This window comes from Gobio gobio, assembly GCF_949357685.1.
Source record: "Gobio gobio genome assembly, chromosome: 17".
Classification (NCBI taxonomy): Eukaryota; Metazoa; Chordata; class Actinopteri; order Cypriniformes; family Gobionidae; genus Gobio; species Gobio gobio.
In genome coordinates this window covers 5235502-5257939 of record NC_137110.1, presented here as the reverse complement: position 1 = coordinate 5257939, position 22438 = coordinate 5235502, and the positions used below count along the sequence as shown (strand labels likewise).

The following is a 22438-nucleotide window of genomic DNA, read 5'->3' as shown; positions in this document are numbered from 1 at the left end:
TGGTTATGTGGTGTTAACCCTTTAACTGTCACCCCCCTTTTTGAGAATACACATGAAAATGCACTATCCAAACTTAAGGGCTGTAATTCAAGAATGCTTTGGAATATAGACCAAAGTTTGGTCTCGTTTTAAAGACGACATTCTGCAGATTATTGCTGAAGTGAAAGCAATTCAAAATATGAAAGTATGAAATAGTTATGGAAGTTTAAATTTACTGTAAATGAAAAATACTGTACTAAATATTTTTTATTTCATATAAAATATATATTTTACAAAAAAGAATTTACTCTAAAATTACTATAAAATCAAAGCCATATGTCTAACCAATTTGTGTTCCAAATTTGAAGTTGATATCACAAAAATTGAAGTCCCCATGAGATTTTGTTTAGGGTGCTGTACCAAAAATAGCCACCGGGTGTCATTCAAATTCCATTTATTGTTGTTTTGATGCATTTTCCTGTAAATTTCTGTCCAAATATCACTTCCATCACAAAACAGTCACCAAATATGGACCCTTGAGACTCAGACCTTTCCGACAATATGCGTTTTGTCAAGATTGGAAAAGATTTTGAATATAAAGTAGTTAAAATAATTGTTGTAATATGAAACATGACAGCGCCCACTAGGGGAGGAGCCCACTAGAATAATTTAGAGTAACGTTTCCATGGCAACACAATGTCTGATTTCAAAACGGTTTTCACAGGATGAATTTTGAGTTTGTAAGCTTTCAAATGATACCTAATTTGTGATAATTACTTAAATATATGATATGAAAAAAAGGCGATCAAAAAAAAGAGCACCAGGCGTCCCACCTGTGGGACGGTGACAGTTAAGAGGTTAATATCATACCATCTATAAAAATGTACCAAGATACTAACACAGGTCAAAGATTGTGATCTTAGCAGCGTCTCCTTTAGCAGTCAGCCCTACTTTGGGTTTAACTTGCAAACTTTATTCTGTCTGTGAATGTTTTTGTAGACTGTAACATGTTTGAGTCAGTGTGACTGAGAGATCTACACTACACCCTACTGGTGACTTCTGTGCATCACAAGTGCTTTAATGTTATAAAACCCTGTTGATGATGGACCCCATTCACTTCCATAGTATAGTTATTCCCCGTATTGTGCCATCAACTGTCTGGGTACCAGCATTCCTCGAAATATCTTCTTTTGTGTTGAACAGAAGAAAGAAATCCATACAGGTTTGGAATGACTTGAGGGTGAGTAAGTGATTTTGGGGTGAACTGTCCCTTTAAGTGTGGTGTCTTATATTTTCGGCCTATTTAAAATGAGACTGAAAATGTCTATTTTTTATGCCTATGCATACTGAAATATTTGCATGTAAAGTAAAATTTCCAGGTCAAGTAATTCTGTGACATCGATCACGTGACTTTCCCCATCAAAGTACAAGAAGCTCTTTTGAATATTATCAAATCAATGACATTCCTTCCACATTGTTTTCTTAATGTTTTAATATACTCTTTCTGACACGCGAATCACTTTGAGCTGCATTTTAAGTGTGAAAAAAGTAAACAAATACAAAGTAGGCCCTACTAATACATATTAAATACTCATAAATACTAAACGGAACGGGCATTGCGTCATATTAACGCAAAAATTGCGTCTCAAAGTCAAAGGCCTCGAGCATGTTTGAGAACGCATGTCAACTGGAGGAGATATTAATCATAAGCGTTAATATACGGTCTGAGACAGAGTAAACATCATCTGCTGTTATTAATCTCACAAGTGAACCCAAACGCTCTGACGCGTCTCACGTCGAGCGCCTCCTGGCAACGGTTGCTATGGTGACTAACTACGTCACGCACGACTTCGGTTACCATGGCCCTCGTGACGTGGGGGGACCGTGTAAAACAGTGTAGGAAACCCCGGATAGCGGTCGCCATGGATACTCGCGGGGGGGAGGGGTGGAGTTTAGAGGAAGCGGAAGTGTCAGCGCAAGCGGAAGTGGTACTGCCCTGAATACCCCGAGCAGCGAAACGGAGGACAGCTTGATACTCCCATCGTTAACAGACACAAATCAGGACTCGAAATATATTTAAATGTGAGTTGCATTGCCCATTAAGGCCGCTCGTGTGATATTATGAATATTAGAGATGCTTTTTGCTGTATTGTTGCTCATGTAAGCCCCCCTCATCATTGTCAATGGCGGAAGGTGTCTATTGTGGTTTGGGGCTGGGTACAAGGACTTAGGCCGAGGCGGGCGATGAATAACGATCACTGCCGATTTATCCCCGATTACATCCGATTTATATAAGAAGCGCGCGGTTCCCGTACTTTAACTATGTACGAGCTTGATCAAACCACGGAACAGCCTTCACCCGCACGGGAGGAATGGCCAGCGTCTCCCGCGTCTATTCAACGCCTGGCCGTCGAGAAAGCTAACCGGCTAACCAGTCAATGGTAAAACACACTAGATGAGTAAAGCGCGTGCATGTGAACGTCCGTTCCCAACGGTCGTATTTAATTTGGCGCGAATAATCGGCGCGTTCGATTAAACCCCACAAGGGAACGTGAGCGAGAGGGCGTTGCATTGGTGGCTAACGCCGTTAGCTCGAGCGGGGAGCCTGGGATATGCTGCAGTGCAGTATTTGCAAGGTTAGGCGCTGAATACGGCTCAAATTGGTAGGTTTACCATTTCTAAATGCTCTCAAGTTACTTAACTGATATAATATAGTGGATTGGGATATAAAATCGCGAGAAAGGATGGCGGACATGTCGCCCGGACGCGTCGTAAGGGCCTATGTAAATAAATTTAGTCCGACTGGAGCTTATGTCATCCACTAACTTGAGCAAACTACGCATTTTAACTAGTCCTCCAGCCACTTCGGTCTTATTGACCGACCGAACGGCACGCTCGCGCAGGTGTGTGTGTGTGTGTGTGTGTCCAGGAGCGTTTACTCGCCGGCCACCGTTACCTGCGGTTCTGGCTCAGGACATCAACGCCCAGGGCGTTGGCACTTACACACGTATTGATAGCTGACAGGGTTGGGGTTGACGATTCCTGCTCGTATTCCATGACCTTGCTCAAAGGTGGCCGGATAAATGTCATTAAGCAGCAGTCAGAGACACCTGGGGGTTGTGTGATCTGGAATAGGTGATCTAGTGGGTTTGATTTAGACTTTGACCAGGTGTGATAACATGCTGAGGTTGATAAGGAATTGGATGTTTTAGAAATGCTGGTTTTGACCTACTTAAAATAAATTGGATTATATTGGCCTTGCGATAAATATGCCTGAATAAATGCTAAAATAAATGTGACCCATTAAATCAGCCATTAATGCATCTTCTATAATAAATAATCTTTCCATTGATGTATGTTTTGTTAGCATAATGTCAATATTTGGTCGAGATGCAACTATTGGGCCTTTAAAGTTGTCCAAATGAAGTCCTAATACATTTTTTATTTATTTACAGTAGGAAATTTACTAAATATCTACATTGAACATGATCTTTACTTAATATTTGGCGTGAAAGAAAAATCTATGTTTTTAATTGTAGGCTATTGGCACAAATATACTTATGACTGGTCATCTGTGTATATTATTTGTCAGTCTTTAAGGTTAAGCTCTACTAATAATAGGGCTTTAATGATCTGACCAAAAATTTAAATCTCGATTAATTTAACATTTTACTTCGATTACGATTAATGAACGATTATTTTTGCTCTGTTTGGCTTTTTTGCCCTCATAGTTCACTGATAAGGTTTGGACTGTAAATATTTTCTACTATTCAAAATCAGCCATTAATGCATCTTAAATAATCTTTCCATTGATGTATGTTTTGTTAGCATATGACAATATTTGGTTGAGATGCAACTATTGGGTGCAAAGAAGTCTTTTAAAGTTGGCCAAATGAAATCCTAATAATACATTTTTGATATATTTACAGTAGGAAATTTACAAAATATCTACATTGAACATGATCTTTACTTAATATTTGGCGTGAAAGAAAAATCTATGTTTTTAATTGTAGGCTATTGGCACAAATATACTTATGACTGGTCATATATGTATATTATTTGTCAGTCTTTAAGGTTAAGCTCTACTAATAATAGGGCTTTAATGGTTTGACCAAAAATTAAAAATCTCGATTAATTGAACATTTTACCTCGATTACGATTAATGAACGATTATTTTGCCTTTTTTTTTTGCCCTCATAGTTCACTGATAAGGTTTGGACTGTAAATCTTTTCTACTATTCAAAATCAGCCATTTATGCATCTTATATTATAAATAATCTTTCCATTGATGTATGGTTTGTTAGCATATGACAATATTTGGTTGAGATGCAACTATTGGGTGCAAAGAAGTCTTTTAAAGTTGTCCAAATGAAATCCTAATAATACATTTTTGATATATTTACAGTAGGAAATTTACTAAATATCTACATTGAACATGATCTTTACTTAATATTTGGCGTGAAAGAAAAATCTATGTTTTTAATTGTAGGCTATTGGCACAAATATACCCGTGCGACTTATGACTGGTCATATATTATTTGTCAGTCTTTAATGTTAAGCTCTACTAATAATAGGGCTTTAATGATTTGACCAAAAATTAAAAATCTCGATTAATTGAACATTTTACCTCGATTACGATTAATGAACGATTATTTTGCTCTGTTTGTTTTTTTTGCCCTCATAGTTCACTGATAAGGTTTGGACTGTAAATATTTTCTACTATTCAAAGTCAGCCATTTATGCATCTTGTATTATAAATAATCTTTCCATTGATGTATGGTTTGTTAGCATATGACAATATTTGGTTGAGATGCAACTATTGGGTGCAAAGAAGTCTTTTAAAGTTGTCCAAATGAAATCCTAATAATACATTTTTGATTTATTTACAGTAGGAAATTTACTAAATATCTTCATTGAACATGATCTTTACTTAATATTTGACGTGAAAGAAAAATCTATGTTTGTAATTGTAGGCTATTGGCACAAATATACCCGTGCGACTTATGACTGGTCATATATGTATATTATTTGTCAGTCTTTAAGGTTAAGCTCTACTAATAATAGGGCTTTAATGGTTTGACCAAAAATAAAAATCTCGATTAATTGAACATTTTACCTCGATTACGATTAATGGACGATTATTTTTGCTCTGTTTGGTTTTTTTGCCCTCATAGTTCACTGATAAGGTTTGGACTGTAAATATTTTCTACTATTCAAAATCAGCCATTTATGCATCTTATATTATAAATAATCTTTCCATTGATGTATGGTTTGTTAGCATATGACAATATTTGGTCGGGATGCAAAAAAGCCTTTAAAGTTATCCATATGAAGTCCTTAGCAATGCATATTACTACTAATACATTTTTTTCTTATATATATATTTATGGTAGGAAATTTACAAAATGTCTTCATTGAACATGGTCTTTACTTAATATTCAAATCATTTTTGGCATAAAAGAAAAATCTATGTTTTTAATTGTAGGCTATTGGCACAAATATACTTATGACTGGTCATCTGTGTATATTATTTGTCAGTCTTTAAGGTTAAGCTCTACTAATAATAGGGCTGTAGCGATTTGACCAAAAATAAAAATCTTGATTAATTGAACATTTTTACCTCGATTACGATTAATGAAAGATTATTTTGCCTTTCTTTTTTGTCCTCATAGTTCACTTATAAGGTTTGGACTGTAAATATTTCTACTATTAAAGGTGGGATATTTTCTTCTAATGAAAAAGTGATTTTAAAACACTTGAAGGAAGCGGTTGACTTTCAGCAGTTATTGTCTATGGGGCAGATTTCTGCTTACTGTACATCAGATAAATTAGCACATAGGCCTACATTACATTTATCTGAATGCATTAATGAGAGAGTGTGTGTGAATCAGTCATACCATCTCTATTAATTATGAAGCTGTGGTTTGTACTTCAAAAGGTATTAAAATATATGCTATAACGGTTGAGTTTCTAAACTACATTAGTGATAAATCACAGGACGGCGTTGACAATGAGTTTCTGCGCGCGATCTTCACGTGATGTGCGAGCTTCTGTCTGAGTGTTCGCGTGTCACAATATATCAGGCATTAGACCAACATCTGATGGTCTAAAATCGCTTCAATGTTCAAACTGGCAAGCCTTTAAGCGCATTTAATTGACAAACTTCATGAGGACGCAAGTAAAAGTGATCTGGCGTGATTAATCTCTGTGTGTATCAGCACATATAAGAGCGGCGATTAACTTGCCTGTATAAACTGTGTAAAACATGCAGTTACTATAGTGATTCTGGGCATCTATAAGCACAGATAACTGCTCCTGCATCTCTCCGTGTGTCTGCAAACTGCACTTGATGTGACTGACGGGACGGATCACGTGACTAAAACCGAAATAACCGACATGGGAAAAATACGTTAGTTAGAGGTTCTGAATTTCGGTTTCGATTAGTTTTCGGTTAATCGTCCAGCCCTAACTAATACTATAATCATGCATTATATGGTGCAATAAAACCCCTGAACTGCACTTAAAGTGTTTATATATAAATCTTGGAAATTGTCTTTTTTGTTTTTGATGTATAATCAGGTTTTGAAATTAATTCGGCGACTAAATTAAGTTACCGGATATTCAGAACTTCTACTAGCCAATGGGAGAGAACTTTACAGTAAGGTTAACATGAGCTAATAATGCTACTAATCTTTTTTAATTTAAACATTTACTAATACATTATATAAATCAAAAGTTGTATTTGGTAATAGTTATGTTCATGAACTAACCATGAGCAATACATTTGTTAGCATTAGTTAATAAAAAAAAATACAGATTTTGTTCATGCTACTTCAGTGCATTAACAAATGAAACCAGATTAACTGTCACAGTTTATATATATTTCTTATTCAAACAAAATCCTGTCATCCAGCCGTCTCCTCCCTTCCTCTTACGTCCTCACATCTTTCACCAAAAATGTATTTTATGTGGACAGATTAATACAGCACAAAACACACCTGTGGTCTCCGGATAAGCCAGGGTCTGCGTCGCTGCTTGGGTCCGATACCTCAGTTATTGCTAGCCCTTAATTTTTCATTTTCCTTCAGTGCTTCGTCTGGGATTGCGTTATATTCTCTGGTTTTCTCCGGTCAAATTTTAACTGTTCAGGGAGCAGCTGAGAACGATAAAGTTGACGTTGTGCGCTAGTTTGAGATGACATGCGTCACGACCAAACGTTAGCGATTGGTTATGGCAGATCCAATAGTTTTAAACTTCAGCAGAGTTCCCGCCTTCAAGGAAGTAAACGCGTGTCAATGGAGAGCGGCCATTCTCTCTGTACAAATGAAGTGTAGGAGAGTCATGTAGGACCAGGCTAAGTTAATGCCACATTATGTTTTTTTAATCTTAGCTATTGCTTCAATGCTAATGAACAAGCGCACCGTTTGTTGGCTAGTGATGTGCATTCAAGTAAGCCAGATATGCACCGATTGTGCGCAATACGCTGTATTTAATACAGACTCTCAAGTTGAGTGTTTGCGCTAAATCTGCACAGATTTGGCTTGCACGAACTTCCACAGCAACGTGAGTAAACATAAGTACAGTTAACCCGCCAAAAAGGCTAGTGATTTGACAGCGTTTCCCGCCGCCGCTGATTTTTACCCGCATTTGTCGGGTGTTCATTTCAAACCCTGTATATAACGATGAGCTTTCTTATGGCAGGATGTTTTTATATTTGACCAGATGCATCATACCAAAGTTCACATTTGGTGAATTTTAGTCATAGTGAAAAAACATTTGATCAGTTCAACTAAGCCTGGGCGATTAAAACGATAACGATAATTATTGCAAAATAATTTTCCTCGTTTAAACGATAACAATAGTTCGATAAATACTCGATATAACGCTTATGCTATGCGTAACGCTATGTTTGAATTTAATTCAATGCTGTATTATTTTGCAAGTCATTTTTCTTGCTTAAACACGTGTGATTGCTGGTGCAAAACTGCATTTTCAAAGCCTGGTTCGGATAATATCATGCTTTCAATAAGTGCTATAATCTTAAATGGGAGTTGTTTATGAGGATTCAGTGCTGAATGCATTGAGATGAAAAGACAGTCAGTGAATGACGTACCCATGCCACATCATAACTCTTACATAATCATTCATGGGTTGCCTTCAGTATGACTTAAAGGTCCCCTTCTTTGCGATTCCATTGTTCAAACTTTAGTTAGTGTGTAATGTTGCTGTTAGAGCATAAATAATACCTGTAAAATTATAAAGCTCAAAGTTCAATGCCAAGCGAGATATTTTATTTAACAGAAGTTCCCTTTCAAAGCCTACAGCTAACGGCCGGTTAGGACTACATCCTGGTACTTCCTTCTTTAATTACGTCAGTAGAGCAGTAGAACAGACTAACCTCCGCCCACAAAGAAACGCGAAAAAGGGGGCGCGGTCTTGTTGCTGTCCCACGTGGAGAAGCGGACGGTCGCGTGGAGAAAAGGAACTGTTGCGTTGAGTGTGTTTATCGCCATGTCATCGAGACACTGTTATTTTCATCCAGGAGTCAAATCACCTTTGTTTGGCTTTCCCAGGGACGCTGTAGAGATTATTGAACGCATACATCTCTCCGTTAAGAGGCGTGACCTTTCCAACGTGCGCTAAGCTGCTGTCAAATTACAACACAGGAACCGCTTTCACGTGCGCTAAGCTGTGGTCGAATCACAGCACAGGAACCGCTGGCACAATCAGAACTCGTTACGTGTTTCTGAAGGAGGGACTTCATAGAACAAGGAAATCACCAGCCGTTTTTAGGACAGTGGTATACAGATAAGTAAATAGTGTGAAAAATACTGTGTTTTTTTACACGCGAAACATGAACACATGTTATATTGCACACTGTAAACACAATCAAAGCTTCAAAAAAACACGAAGAACGGGACCTTTAAATCTTCGTAAGACCCAAATGTAATAATAGTATGTGGTGCAGGTCAGAATAGGTGCCAACTTGACCTCTTTACAACTAAAGGAGGTCAGCCAACTTCTCTAAGTGACGACAAACTTGACTTATTTGTATTATGCATACAGACACAAGGGGTTTGGAAATGCACTAGACCAGGGTTCCTCAAATCTTGCCCTGGAGGGCCAATGCACTGCAGAGTTTAGCTCCAACCCTGATCAAACTCATCTACCTGTGATTTTCTAATGATCCTGAAGACATTGATTAGCATGTTCAGGTGTGTTTGATTAGGGTTAGAGCTAAACTCTGCAGGGAAGTGGATCTCGTGGGCCAGATTTGAGGATCCCTGCACTAGACCAATCAAACCCATAACTCACCAGCAACATGCATTTTGTACCTTTTTTTCCTCCTCTTCTTTTGTAGTTGCATCATGGACAAGAGCGACCTAGTGCAGAAGGCTAAACTCGCTGAGCAGGCCGAGCGCTATGATGACATGGCTGCGTCCATGAAGGCTGTCACGGAGGGCGGCGTTGAGCTTTCCAACGAGGAGCGCAACCTGCTCTCCGTGGCCTACAAGAACGTGGTGGGCGCGCGCCGCTCGTCCTGGCGCGTGATCTCCAGCATCGAGCAGAAAACGGAGGGCAATGAGAAGAAACAGCAGATGGCGCGCGAGTACCGCGAGAAGATCGAGGCCGAGCTTCAGGACATCTGCAACGACGTGCTGGTGAGAGACGTGTGAATCTGACAGCTGCCATTTGACAGTTGAATTGACAGCTTCACATTGGATTCAATTTGTTAGAATTGCTGAATTAAAGTCTTCTGAATATTATTAGATGCCGTGTTTCAAAACGTATGGGGGGGAGCGTTTTAGGGCGCAATCTAGCAATTCAATTTGTGTGCAATGTACTGTATGTTAGGGCTGTTTGATTATGGCAAAAAACACAATTTTCCTCAATATTTAAATCACGATTATTGGTGGGTAAATTTATTTCATGATACGAGTCATTTTAAAGGGGTGGTTGCATGCGATTTCACTTTTCTAACTTTAGTTAGTGTGTAATGTTGCTGCTTGAGCATTAACAGTATCTGCAAAGTTACAGCGCTGAAAGTTCAATGCAAACAGAGATATTGTCTTTTAAAGTTATGGCAGTTTATTTTCTACAAAAACGGCCGGTTTGGACTACAACAAGCTTCTTCACGGGTTGGTGACATTATAAACACCTGCTATTAACATAAACACTGCCCCCGCGAACACGCAACAAAGTGGGCGAGGCCACGTCGCAGTCATTACGAAAGAGAGAGCTGTTGCAGAACTACAAACTACATTTGGCCATCTAACCAATCTTAAGACCATTGCGTTTTTCGAGGGGTTGGGCTTCATAGAAGCAGGAAGCAAACTAGCCGTTCAAAGGACAGGAGACAGCGGTGTGGAATAAAGGTAAAATATAAGAAAAATACGGCGTTTAAAAAAAAAAGAAGTATTAAGACATGTTATACTGCGCCCCTTAAACACAACCAAGCCTAGAAAAAAAAAACACGGAACCACCCCTTTAAATATCAGTGAAACTTCACAATTATCAATACTTCAGCAAAAACTAATACTAGGTTAATTAATGCAAGTAAAAGCCCTTAAAAAAGTTAACATTCAGCAATACAATACGAACAAAGAAACTAATTGACCGTTCGCACAGACCCGCCCCCTTTAGTTACTGTTGCTATGTCCGACAAGCCATGGCTCTCACACCACACACACGTTCTCACATAGAGAAAATACATTGCGGAGCAAAGAGGACACTGACAACACACGCCGACAGACAGGACAGAGCAGGTAACTTTTAATATGAAACAAAGTCTCAACTTTGAAATTGTCAATTAAAGAAATCTAAGCAATAAATAGTGTTTTGTGGCTCTTTAATGTGTCGTGATCGCTCAGTTAAAGCTGCTCGTGAACCGATTATCTCTTCCTTCTAGTTCATTGATAGGCATGAAATAAACTTGAGCAGTAAAATAAATGTTGTTTCAACCGCGGAAAGTACACACCGTTTTTTCCGAGTTCAAGTCCACCGACGTTAATCTACTAACTCTCCTGACTGCTTTGTCGGACAAAACGGCAGATTCGGCGATGTGATTGGTCAGATCAAACTTGTGGCGCAGGGTGAATTACAAACTAAATCGATTTAAAAATGCAAATTAAATAAACAGTGCTTTAGGTTTTTCAGGAAGATGAGTGGTATTCAGATAAGTGATAACCTACAACAGAATAGTCAAATGTAAAATAACACGAAATACATTAAATATAGACTAATCCTTATTAAAACTACAGTTTATTCATTCAAGAGCAGTGTGTGATTTTTATCTTTTGTTGTTTGATTGACATTAATGACTGCAGATGATTTATTAGGCTGCTGTCACTTTAAGAGCTAACCCACAGATCTAATATACCGTTACACACTTGCTCTTTCTCCGTGTTTACATTCACTTAAGACGCAACCGACGAGGATACTTACCAAAACAGCATTTTGACATATTTGTGTGTAGGCTATTTGACCGTTTAGGCGTGTGTCTGAAGTAGGGCTGGGTAGCAAATATCGATTTTTCTCGATTCTCATTTTTAAGAACCGATATCGATTCTTAAATCCCAAGAATCGATTAGTGTATCCTGTTTTCAGTTCATGAATGAACGGCACTTTGCAGAGCCCCTTCCATCGCAATAATCTTTGTGCTTTGTTACTTTTGATATGAAACAAAAGTCTCAGATTTCAAATTACATCCATTTTATTACGAAATGTAAAAAATAAATGCTGTTTAAAGGGATAGTTCGCCCAAAAATGAAAATTAGCTCATGATTTACTCTCCCTCAAGTCATCCTAGGTGTATATGACATTCTTCTTTCATACGAATACAATCAGTTATATTAAAAAATGTCCTGGCTCTTTCAAGCTTTATAATGGCATTGAATGTTAATAAAAGTGCATCTATCCATCATATAACTGCTCCATACGACTCCAGAGGGTTGATAAAGGCCTTCTGAAGTGAAGTGGCGTGTTTGTGTAAGAAAAATATCCATATTTAAAACTTTATAGACTAAAATAAGCCGACTTTACGGTGAAAGAGTGACCCCTGAGGCGATGTACAGGAGCATCTCATGCTTTGACGTGTCTCACGGATAGTGCTGGGCAACAAACTCAAGCCCCTCTTCTCTTATATCGAAATCCTCCGCCTTTTCTCTTTAAAAATTCTTGTTTTAGACTCTCATGAGCGGTGTTTTGTTTTGCTCTACCCTCTGCGCTTCTGTGTTCGTAAATAAGCATGTGTCAAGGGTTACTCTTTTAGCGCAAGTTGACTTGCATACTGCCAGAAGCTAGTTATTTTAATCTAAAAAGTTTTAAATATTGATGTTTTTCTTACACAAACGCACCACTTCGCTTCAGAAGCCCTTTATTAACCCCCCGGACCAGTGTGGAGCAGTTATATGATGGATAGATGCATGTGCTTTTAATAACACTGTTGAATATCAAGCACGTCCCGCAGTTTAGCAACAATAGACGTATTTTACAACACTCACTGATTTGGGTGTGGTACAGCAGCGGCACAATCATCGTTTCACGTCGATTATCTTGTTTTCATGATCAATAGAAGCCGAAATAAAAAATCAATTACGATTAATTGCACCGCTCTATTGTATATTTATGCTTTTTTTGCGCCTTTTTTGTGTCAAGTTTGCTTCATGTGCAAATCTTTAAATGAATGATGCACTTCAAGTGTTACAAATCAACAACTTAATATGTTTGTTTTATGATGAGAGCAAAAGGAATCAGTTTTATTTGTAATATGAAGCTGATCATGAAAAATGTAATTTGGATGGACCCAAAAATGTACCCTTTACAGTTAAGAATGTTATTTTTTCTTTTTATTCATGTAATATTGGTGTTCATAGCTTTGATGTCGGCCTTTCCTCTCTTATCTCAGGGTCTCCTGGAGAAGTACCTCATTCCCAACGCTAGCCAGGCAGAGAGCAAAGTCTTCTACCTGAAAATGAAAGGAGACTACTACAGATACCTGTCCGAGGTGGCATCCGGAGATGCAAAGAAAAGTGAGCTCATTTGAGTCATAAAGCAAGAAGGATGTGGCCTAAAATTGAGATTAATCTGTCATTAGGGGTGAAGATAGTTCATGTGTAAAGAGGGGAACTGATAGTGCTGCAGTATGAAGTCCTAAAGATGAATAATTAGATGCTAGCCAAAGGGACGGCATTAAAACACTCTAGAATTTGATTTTGTTTTCTATCAAATTACAGCCACAGTGGACAACTCTCAGAAGGCTTACCAGGATGCATTTGAGATCAGCAAAAGGGAAATGCAGCCAACACACCCCATCAGGCTGGGACTAGCGCTGAACTTCTCCGTGTTTTACTATGAAATCCTCAACACCCCAGAGCAGGCCTGCAGTTTGGCAAAGACGGTTAGCAGATTATCTTGTTTTAAATACACGCAATGTAATATTTCCTCTTTCATCTCATCGTGTTTATGCAACATTCTGTGAATACCTTCAAAAAGTGTTTCAGAACGTGAAACTAAATGTGTTTATGCTCAATACTAGAGTGTGCATTTCCAGTGTGCAGGAAGACGACAGACCCTGACCTTCATGTTTTCCTTCACCTTAGGCTTTCGATGAGGCGATTGCTGAGCTGGACACCTTGAACGAGGACTCTTACAAAGACAGCACCCTGATCATGCAGTTACTAAGGGACAACCTCACTGTAAGTTTGGCCAGTTTTATAGGTATAGACAGGGCATAAAATTAACACTCAAATTGGCAATGCAAAATGAATAAAGGCTCTATAGATTAATCATAGTTTTAACTTTAAGAATGATCGGCTGAGCTAGGGATGTCATGGTACCAAAATTTTACGGTACTCGATACCAATTTCAGTACCACAGCAAAATGTTAATTTTTTTATTTAACTATTAAAAAAAATAAATGTATTAAGTTTATTATTTATGATAATCATTATAAGTAAATAATACATAAACATTTAAAGGCTGAATGCTGTTTAAAAGTAAACATTGTTTATCAAAAAAGATCAAGTGAAAAATAATCAACCATCTAGGGAGTATTATTATTACATAGAGACGTAGATAAATCTACTGTAGGCTACAACAGTCAGACAGAATATATTCTGTCAATTTAAATATTTAAAAACCAAACTTATTTTGACGGGTTGCCGTTGTTGTGAACTTTCATCTTCTAAAGTGTAGGAAACTCAGAAGATGAAGACCAGGAGACTTCGGGATCAAACAGAAGTTATTCTTTTAATGAGAACTCTCTGTGCTGCAGGTCGTCCGAAAACAGTCTGATTTAACAGTACAAAATAATGCAATTTATCAACATTTCAGGGGGAGGGATTGTACAGCAGGGGAGGAGACATTTAAAATAGGGACACACCCCAAACATTCCTGTCTCATCAGCCGTAATTCAATCAGCATAAGTGTCATTCAAATGCATAGATGCTAATCCAATCACTCAGGCAGTATTGCTCTAAACTTGTCATGGTAAATGGTCAGGAAGTGCATAAAGACAAAATACTTAATGTCTCAAACACTTACACGGTCTGACGTAATCTCCTTAGAATTTCCTCAAGTTTACTTCAAAATGTAAAACACAAATATAGATGATGTTTTCAGTTATATTCTATTACATTGGAACCTATATATAGCAATGTATAAATTTGTAATCCCACAATTTGCCCGTCATTCACACAGAGACGCAGAACATGCAGGAGTAATATTTAAATAGTATTTTGCTGTTTAATATTGACTGACACTAGTGTATATTGGGCTACAGTCTGGAGCCCTGCGCTTAGATTAACACGGAAGCGACTGAACGCAGCTGTGGGTACGAATATACTCTGGAGTCTGTACTACCGGTACTACAGAAATGCTGGTATCGTCACATTTTTATAATTTAAGTACCGACTTGGTACCAAAGTACCCGTACTTGTGACATCCCTAGTCTGAGCCGTGCTAATGTAACATTCAAGCGTCTAACGACAATTTTGCGTAGCATGTTTTATCTAGTATAAAGCTTTTTCTCTCATCATTAATATGATGTGGAGAAACATGCATAGAATATTCCGTGCATTGAGCAACCAAAATTAAAGAGTAAATAACACACAGAGTTTCTGCCAGTCTCATGTTAACCTTGAGTACCTATAGTGCATCCTTCATATCTCACAAGAGTCTTAAGTTTTATCATAGTTATAAAAGACAGATACTTGGTACCAATTATTTCCCGAAAACAGCTGAACTCGTGGAGGCGTGCAGTGGGGCTGAACGATTAATTGCATTTGCGATATGATAAAACGCTACTTTTTTTTTTTTTACCGCAAAAGCTGCAATTACAATCTGGTCATGTGACATGCAAGAGTTAAGCAGTCTGCAGAAGAAGCATCAACTTGGCACTAGACATATGCCGGTATACGATAATGAACATGCACAATATTGTTATCGTGGGCACTTAAAAATACAGTGAATAATTATTTATTACGAATTATTCCGATTTTTGGAATGCATTTTAAGAATACTTTACCCATCAACCGTTTAAAATAAACAACACGTCAACATGGCGGAACAAGTGAAGGAGACGCACTGAATGAAAATGCACATACTCTCTGACAGCAGAGGGCGCTGATGGAATAGCAGAAATGTAGCCGTTTTCCTGGTAACCCTCGTAAACAAAACAGACTCACTCTACAGTATTTAAAAGCCATTCGGATTTCTGTATTCGCTACGGTGCTAATCACATCACCAAATACTTAATACTTAAAGACTTAAGGCTATTCATTTTCAAACTGGACTACATGCCCTAGGTATTTTTTGAATATGTTTTGATTCGTTGTTCAGTCACACTTTACACTAAGGCTCCATTATTTAACATTAGTTCATTCATTAACAAACTGACAAAATTAATAAATGCTTTAGAAGTATTTTTCATAGTTAAATGTCAATTTGAGCATTTAATAACACATTAAAAACGTAAGTTGTAACTATTATTTAATGGACCTGAGCTAACACTAACAGTTGCTTTTTTAACTAACGTTATCAAAGAAGAATAACTGTAAAAATGTAGCTATTTGCTCTTTGTTAATGCATTAACTGGCGAGACCTTATTGTAAAGTGTCACCTATTATTCTTTATAATTATTTAGCACTTTAATCTGTTTTAAATATTTGTTTACTTTATAAATGTGTTGATTTATTGTATTTTAAATGTTTGGTTCTTTTTGTTATAAGAAAGTTATTAAACCTGTTATAGTATGACAGCACTTTTTTGCAACTTATTTCAATATCGTGATAATACCGTATACAGCAATTAATCGCAACATCAACATTTGAGACCGTCACATGATATATTTCCATTGTAATGGGGCCAGATTTACTAAACAGGGCAAATTAGCATGAGCGTAATTCCAAAAAAGCGCTGATGGGAGTGGAAAGTTCAGGGCGTGATCTACTGATGGCTCTCAAATGAAAGCACACAGACGCAGCCGGGTCATTTCCATAATGACCAACGCAATCTACCAGTTATCGTCTGGTTTAAGACATGCTGGGTATATAATAGCACAAATATCAGTAAATTGACGAGCGCAACCCTTAGTAAATTATTAATTTAAATACTCTCCTCCCATAAATTTAGCATCTGAAAGGGAAACTCCTACAAATGCATATGCAATAAGATCAGCCGCAAAAATAACTGTCCATGCCTTTATATGGGTATGGCCTTTTCTGTGATTGGCCAGTTTGTTGTAATTAGTTATTTACTAAATGTAATACATTATTTAAAGGTGTCAACTGTAATCTTAAGGCCTGTGCACACCGGGGGGATTATCGTGCACGCTTATCGGCAGATTTTTCACTGGCGATGCGCCGAATGAACGTGCCAATTCAGTAGATGGCACTCCCGGTACACAAGGTGGCGCTGCGCCACATTACACTTTTGACACTCGCTTGTCTCCCACTCGAAGGAGACAGTATTTACGTGCTTACCAAAACCATTCACACACTTTTTGCTAACTGGTAAGCAGCATTAGCTGCTCAACTTCTTTGTCTACTTCCTCTTCATCGTATCAATGTGTGTTCGGCAAGAGCGCTTTGTGCTTGAGCGCCACCAAGTGGTGTTTTACTGTCACTTCAGCAGCTCCAGGCACGTGAACAAAAGCGCCGATCTCATTGGTCGGAGAGTTTTTAACGTGCCGCGTCTAAACCAAAGAACGAACCCATGGCGTTTTTTTGAAAAATTGCGCTTTTGCGCGTCGATGTGCACACTCACATTGGCGCCCTTTGTTTAGTCACAAGTAGGGTTGGGTATTGGCACCGGTACCTTTATAACCGGTATGTACCAGACCGAATCTGAACGCAGATTTCGGTGCCACTTAAATTCAAACGTGCTTTCGCGCCCAATGCTCGTCACATATTACAGCAATTCAGTGTTTTCAACCACATAATAGGGATGGGGCCGATCCAGTATCGGTGTCGGGACCGATACCAGCTTAATTCACGTATCGGATTTTCCCGATCCAAACTGGGGAGAAATCCGATACCCATGAGCCAAGTCTGCGCTTTCCAAAAGTGATTCCCGCCGGCTTGTCTGCTAGCTGGCTGCAAACTATGGGATGGATTTCCTGAACGGAGGCGCGGCTCAATGAGACACAGAGTTATGAGACACGCCCCGCTCAGGAAATCCATTCCGCAGTTTGCAGCAGGATAGCATTGAGCAGCATTGTGGCTAGCCAACATGTCAGCTGTGTGGAAATACTTCACACTGGAAACACCGCAGAGCAAGACAATGTTTGCAAAACTGTAATTCAGAGAGGTGGAAGCTCCCTCGCGTCGTACAACACAACGAAACGCAATCAAACATTTAAAAAAGCAGACAAGACTAGGGTGACATTTAAGAGATAATAATCAGGGCTTGACATTGACAATCGCCAGCTGCGTGTGTATTTCGGCTGTGTAACACTCACACCAGCCACTTTGAACTTATTATGGTCTTCTCAAAAGCCATCTGTTATAATCGCGTTGCGCATTATAACCAATCACACGTGTTTATATTGAGTTTATGAATATAATAATCAGAGGCGTTCAGATTAGCGTAGTTTTGTTCAGAGCGCGCGCGGCTCTCACTCTCGCTGAAATCTACACTCAAAGCAGAGATAAACGTGCGATGTACGCACGAGATTCATTCATCATACAGTGATTGACAGTTTTTGTTATATTTCAGCACCGAAAATAGTTTCAAACAAAACACAGCAGAACCACAGCGCATCATATGACTGGCATTAGGTTGGCTTGACGTTCGCGAATCTAGGGACCGTCTTTAAAGTTACATACAACATTGGTAGGCTATACACGTTTCTAACTTAAATGGCATTTGAAGAGAATGACTTAGTCATAAAACTGACTGTAAAGTGTTCATCTAGGTGTTAGGTATGATGCACACCTTTTGGATTTTTGATATTTAATCAAATAAACTGTCAAATCATATGAAAATATATGTTTTATTTCACTAGAATACTGTATGGGCTCTTACACAAAATATGCTAGATTTAAATGTGTCATAGCTGATAGAACACTGATGAGAATATTGCTTGAGAATATATTTACAGATATAATATTAGAGATTTATGCATTGTGTTGCCATTGACGACGGCCATTATAAGGAAGGAAATCCCACAGATTCTAGCTTAAAAAAGTGCTTAGAGCTGCTTGATTTATTTTTTGTTTGTTGATTTTCGAATATAAATTGATAACCGTGATAATTTGGGTAACTATTATGTTCATATCATACTTGCCTGTTGAGTGGAGTTTGTCAGCATCATATCAAATCAACAATAATGATAATAATAATATTGAAGCAAACACAGCTCTGGTATCGGAATAGTATCGGTGTCGGCCGATATCCAAATTCAGGTATCGGGATCGGATCGGAAGTGAAAAAATGTGGATCGGTGCATCCCTACCACATAATGTTTATTTTCAGGTTTCAGACATTTAAATGCTCATAAGTACTAGCAAAAAACACACAATGATGTCTATGGAAGCGGCAAAAACAATCCTTTCAGACAGTTATAACTTGACTAACGTTCCTGTTTTATTCAGATACACATTATATAGTAACTATATAGTTTACTCTATTCTTCTCCCAGTTCACCGGTCACTTACTTTCATGTATTTCGTGACACGTGAATGAATTTACGTGATGTAAATCCGACAGATCCCAATCTCTGAGGCGCAAACTATGGCGCCGCCCATCGCGCAGTATCGATCAACTAACACACATTCCCTCACACACATTTGAAAATCAGATTATCAGATAGTTCATGACATAGTTAGCAAGTTTTTGAATAAAAAAGAAATAACGAAATAAACCCGATACAGCCAAGCTGTCATACAGCACTATTGTGGCAGCTGTGTGTCATGTGAGAAGCATGACGCGTCGCTATTGAAACAATAAGGGATTATGGTCATACTTCTGCAAAATAAAGCTGAAGTTTGTAGCATACCAAGAATACAGACTACTGCTGTTATTACTGTAATTGTTATTTCGAGTTAAATTAGGCCTGTTGTTGTTGGGTCAGGTGGCTTTAGTTTTACTGTGAATTTGTGTTGTATTTAGTTATATATTTAAGTATACTTTAAACTGGTAATAAATTGTTCAACTTAAATAATAATAAAACAATCTATAAAAAGCCATTCTTTAATCTCATCCACGTATCCGTTTAGGCACCGGTACCGTTTTAAAAGTATCGTACCGTTTTTAAAAAAAAGTATCACGATTATTTAATGAACGAATCACACACACAAATAATAGCCAGAGCCCTAAAACGGACAATTGACATTTTAATCGTCAGCCAAATTTAATAATAGCGACTGCCCTAGTTCCAAAAGTCCACTAATATGAATAATGGCAGATTTTGCCATTGGTAGGTGTGGTAGAAAAGTGGATTTCGGAGGCTTTTAACTTTGTTTCTCTTTCTCTTTGTGCAGCTGTGGACATCAGAAAACCAGGGTGACGAGGGGGATGCTGGCGAGGGCGAGAACTAAAGGCGTTGCACTTCACTGTTAAATCCACCTACACTCTTTATCTTACACATATACAGCCCATAATTCCCTGCTCCATCCAATCCACCTCACCTTTATCCACCTTTCTGTATGACGAGCAGCATGAATTGTACCTGACCTACAAGTTTGTACCCCTGAAGCCATGAGCGGCAGGGCAAAGACTGACTTGTCTCAAACATGTCTGTTTGTGTATTTCCCCCCCCCAACCCAGACGAGGGAAAATGGTTGAATAGTGGAAACGGGTTCCCTTTCCTAAAATCCCTCCTAACATTTTTAAAAGGTATATGTTCTCTGGTCTAGCAGGTTATGATGCATTATAGTGCCCGTTTTCCCTTCTGTCTTTTCTCTCCAATAGTGTACTGGCGATGGCTGGTTTTATTCAAAAAGGTTATTAAACTGTCCATTAATTTAACGAACACTGTGATGTTTAGTTTTTCCTCCTGGATAACTTGTGCGTAATGGTTTCAGTACGAGTAGCAGTACAATTCTGTTGCGATCTCATACAGAAGGGATAAAAACAGGCTGTATTGTGACACTGACTAACACGCATTACTGTTATTGCTGTCATGTGCGTCATTTTATTTTGCGTACACGGCGACAAAAGGGACCGAGGTTTGCCATTCCATGTCTGTTCAGTTTTAAGTTAAAGACATTCCATCAGTATGTGACGTTTAACGATTACAGACCTTTTATGAACAAACTGGAGAGTTTCCTAATGTGCTGTCAAGAAGGCAGTCGACATAAAGGTGCTGTTTGACATCAGTAAACGATTTTCCTGGTTTGTTCTGTACTTTTCCCCCCTGCCTTTTGCATAGTATTGACCACACCTCCATTTAATAAAGATGTAAAATTGTAAACATAGAGGTAAATATAAATTTGTCTAAATGTTGTCAACCTGCTTGCGAAACCTATTTTTATTCAACCCTCTTCAAATGATAATTCAGGAGTTTTTGGGGCCTTTACTGACTTTGAGCTTCACTACTCTTCCCTGTAAGAGATGAGCTTAGCAGAATTTAACTTGAATTTTGTGCAGGAACGAAAGTGTCCAGCGGAGGCTTCGAAGTCTTGGCCCAAAGCGAGATGTGAGACGAGATCAGATTTGGCAAATAGTTGAAGGACCTCGAGCATTACTAGGGAGGTAGCCACTCATTCAGTGTCACAATACCTTGTCACATCACCATAACATTCCACATAGGTGTAGGACTCATCTGTCTCGAGCTGAAGACAATGTTCATGCACTGAAGACAAAATCTCTCTTTCTCTCTCTCCCCTTAGCTGAACAAATGGCAGTTATTCTACGCTTGATTACAAAAAAATACAGTAGTGAATGTGGAGCCGAGCCTGTCTGTATATCTGGTATCTCCAATTGCTTTGTTTTTACTGACCAGTATTCTGCCTAAAGTTAGCTTCTGTGACGGTTTCATTGCTTAGCGCGCACGTGGTTGTGAAAATTTAGACTAGCTTAAGGAAGAAAAAGAAAAAAATCACAAAATGACAAAAAAAAAAATACTACCTGGTTATTGACGTAATACTAGATTTGTGTATGTCTTTTAAAACAGTTCTAGTTTCACCTTACATGTTATAATCAGGAAAGTGTAAAAGACAATTTAAAGTGAAATAAAAGTTTTATCAGTTCCAAATTGCGCTGGATTGTTTTTTGCAGTGGTGTACGTTCATTTCAAGGTCTTGTGTCGCTTCTTTAAAGATTTAAAACGATATTTAAATGAGCATTTAACCCTCTGGTTCTCTTCGTTGGCGCCGTCGTGGTCAAAAGTGACCGAAGCCTTGAAATGTAACTTTTTGTTTTCTTCAGGAAAACCACTAGATTCCTTTAGTTATATATAAAGTGGCGTATAAATTCTCTGGTGTTTTTTAGACATAAATACTCATTTTTATTAAGTTTTGGATTTATACTTTTTGTCAAGGTTTAGATTTTTTTTACGGTTGTTTTAATTTAAACAAATTTACACAGCAAGAAGAAAAGAGCTGTCTATAAAAGAGTACAGCATAAAGAAAATATTCACTACGTCAAAGTTATGAAGTTAGTTTAGTTGATATCTAGAGAGAATTGAACATTTAAGCTCACATGTATTCATTTTTATAGCTTTATTTGTTGATTTTAAAGTTTATTTTTATGGCCTTTATATAGGCTATTTATATTAATTTCAACTAATTGTCTGTTAATGAATGATTAACTAAAATGATACATGTGTAAAATTACATAAATGATATCAATTATTATTATTATAAATAAGCATTGTTAAAAGCTAGTCTTTAATAGCCATTTGCTATGTAGTGACCTTTAATTTGGAGTAGAAACGGGGAGTGACTTTATTGCATCAGAGGCGTGTTACTTTGCTCACAGCTGATTGGTCCAATTTCAGTTTGAGATCTCTTATCCA

The 22438-nt window shown here is 38.0% G+C and overlaps 1 protein-coding gene across 1 annotated transcript; it reads left to right on the top strand.

Annotated features, from left to right (window-relative positions):
* The first annotated feature begins 1872 nt into the window (after nucleotides 1-1872).
* ywhaba (tyrosine 3-monooxygenase/tryptophan 5-monooxygenase activation protein, beta polypeptide a) lies at nucleotides 1873-22043 on the top strand. Its single transcript, XM_079841646.1, has 6 exons — nucleotides 1873-2061; nucleotides 9341-9641; nucleotides 12887-13010; nucleotides 13215-13378; nucleotides 13581-13676; nucleotides 19962-22043. Exons 2-6 carry the CDS (start codon nucleotides 9348-9350, stop codon nucleotides 20016-20018), a joined length of 735 nt encoding a protein of 244 aa, XP_079697772.1. The 5' UTR covers nucleotides 1873-2061; nucleotides 9341-9347; the 3' UTR covers nucleotides 20019-22043.
* Nucleotides 22044-22438: the final 395 nt, after the last annotated feature.

Excerpts from the sequence above, each read along its gene's own strand:
- ywhaba (XM_079841646.1), top strand. The coding sequence starts at position 9,348 with ATGGACAAGAGCGACCTAGTGCAGAAGGCTAAACTCGCTGAGCAGGCC. Across the intron at positions 13,011-13,214 it reads ATCCGGAGATGCAAAGAAAA|CCACAGTGGACAACTCTCAG; the intron begins GTGAGCTCATTT and ends ATCAAATTACAG. Across the intron at positions 13,379-13,580 it reads CCTGCAGTTTGGCAAAGACG|GCTTTCGATGAGGCGATTGC; the intron begins GTTAGCAGATTA and ends CCTTCACCTTAG.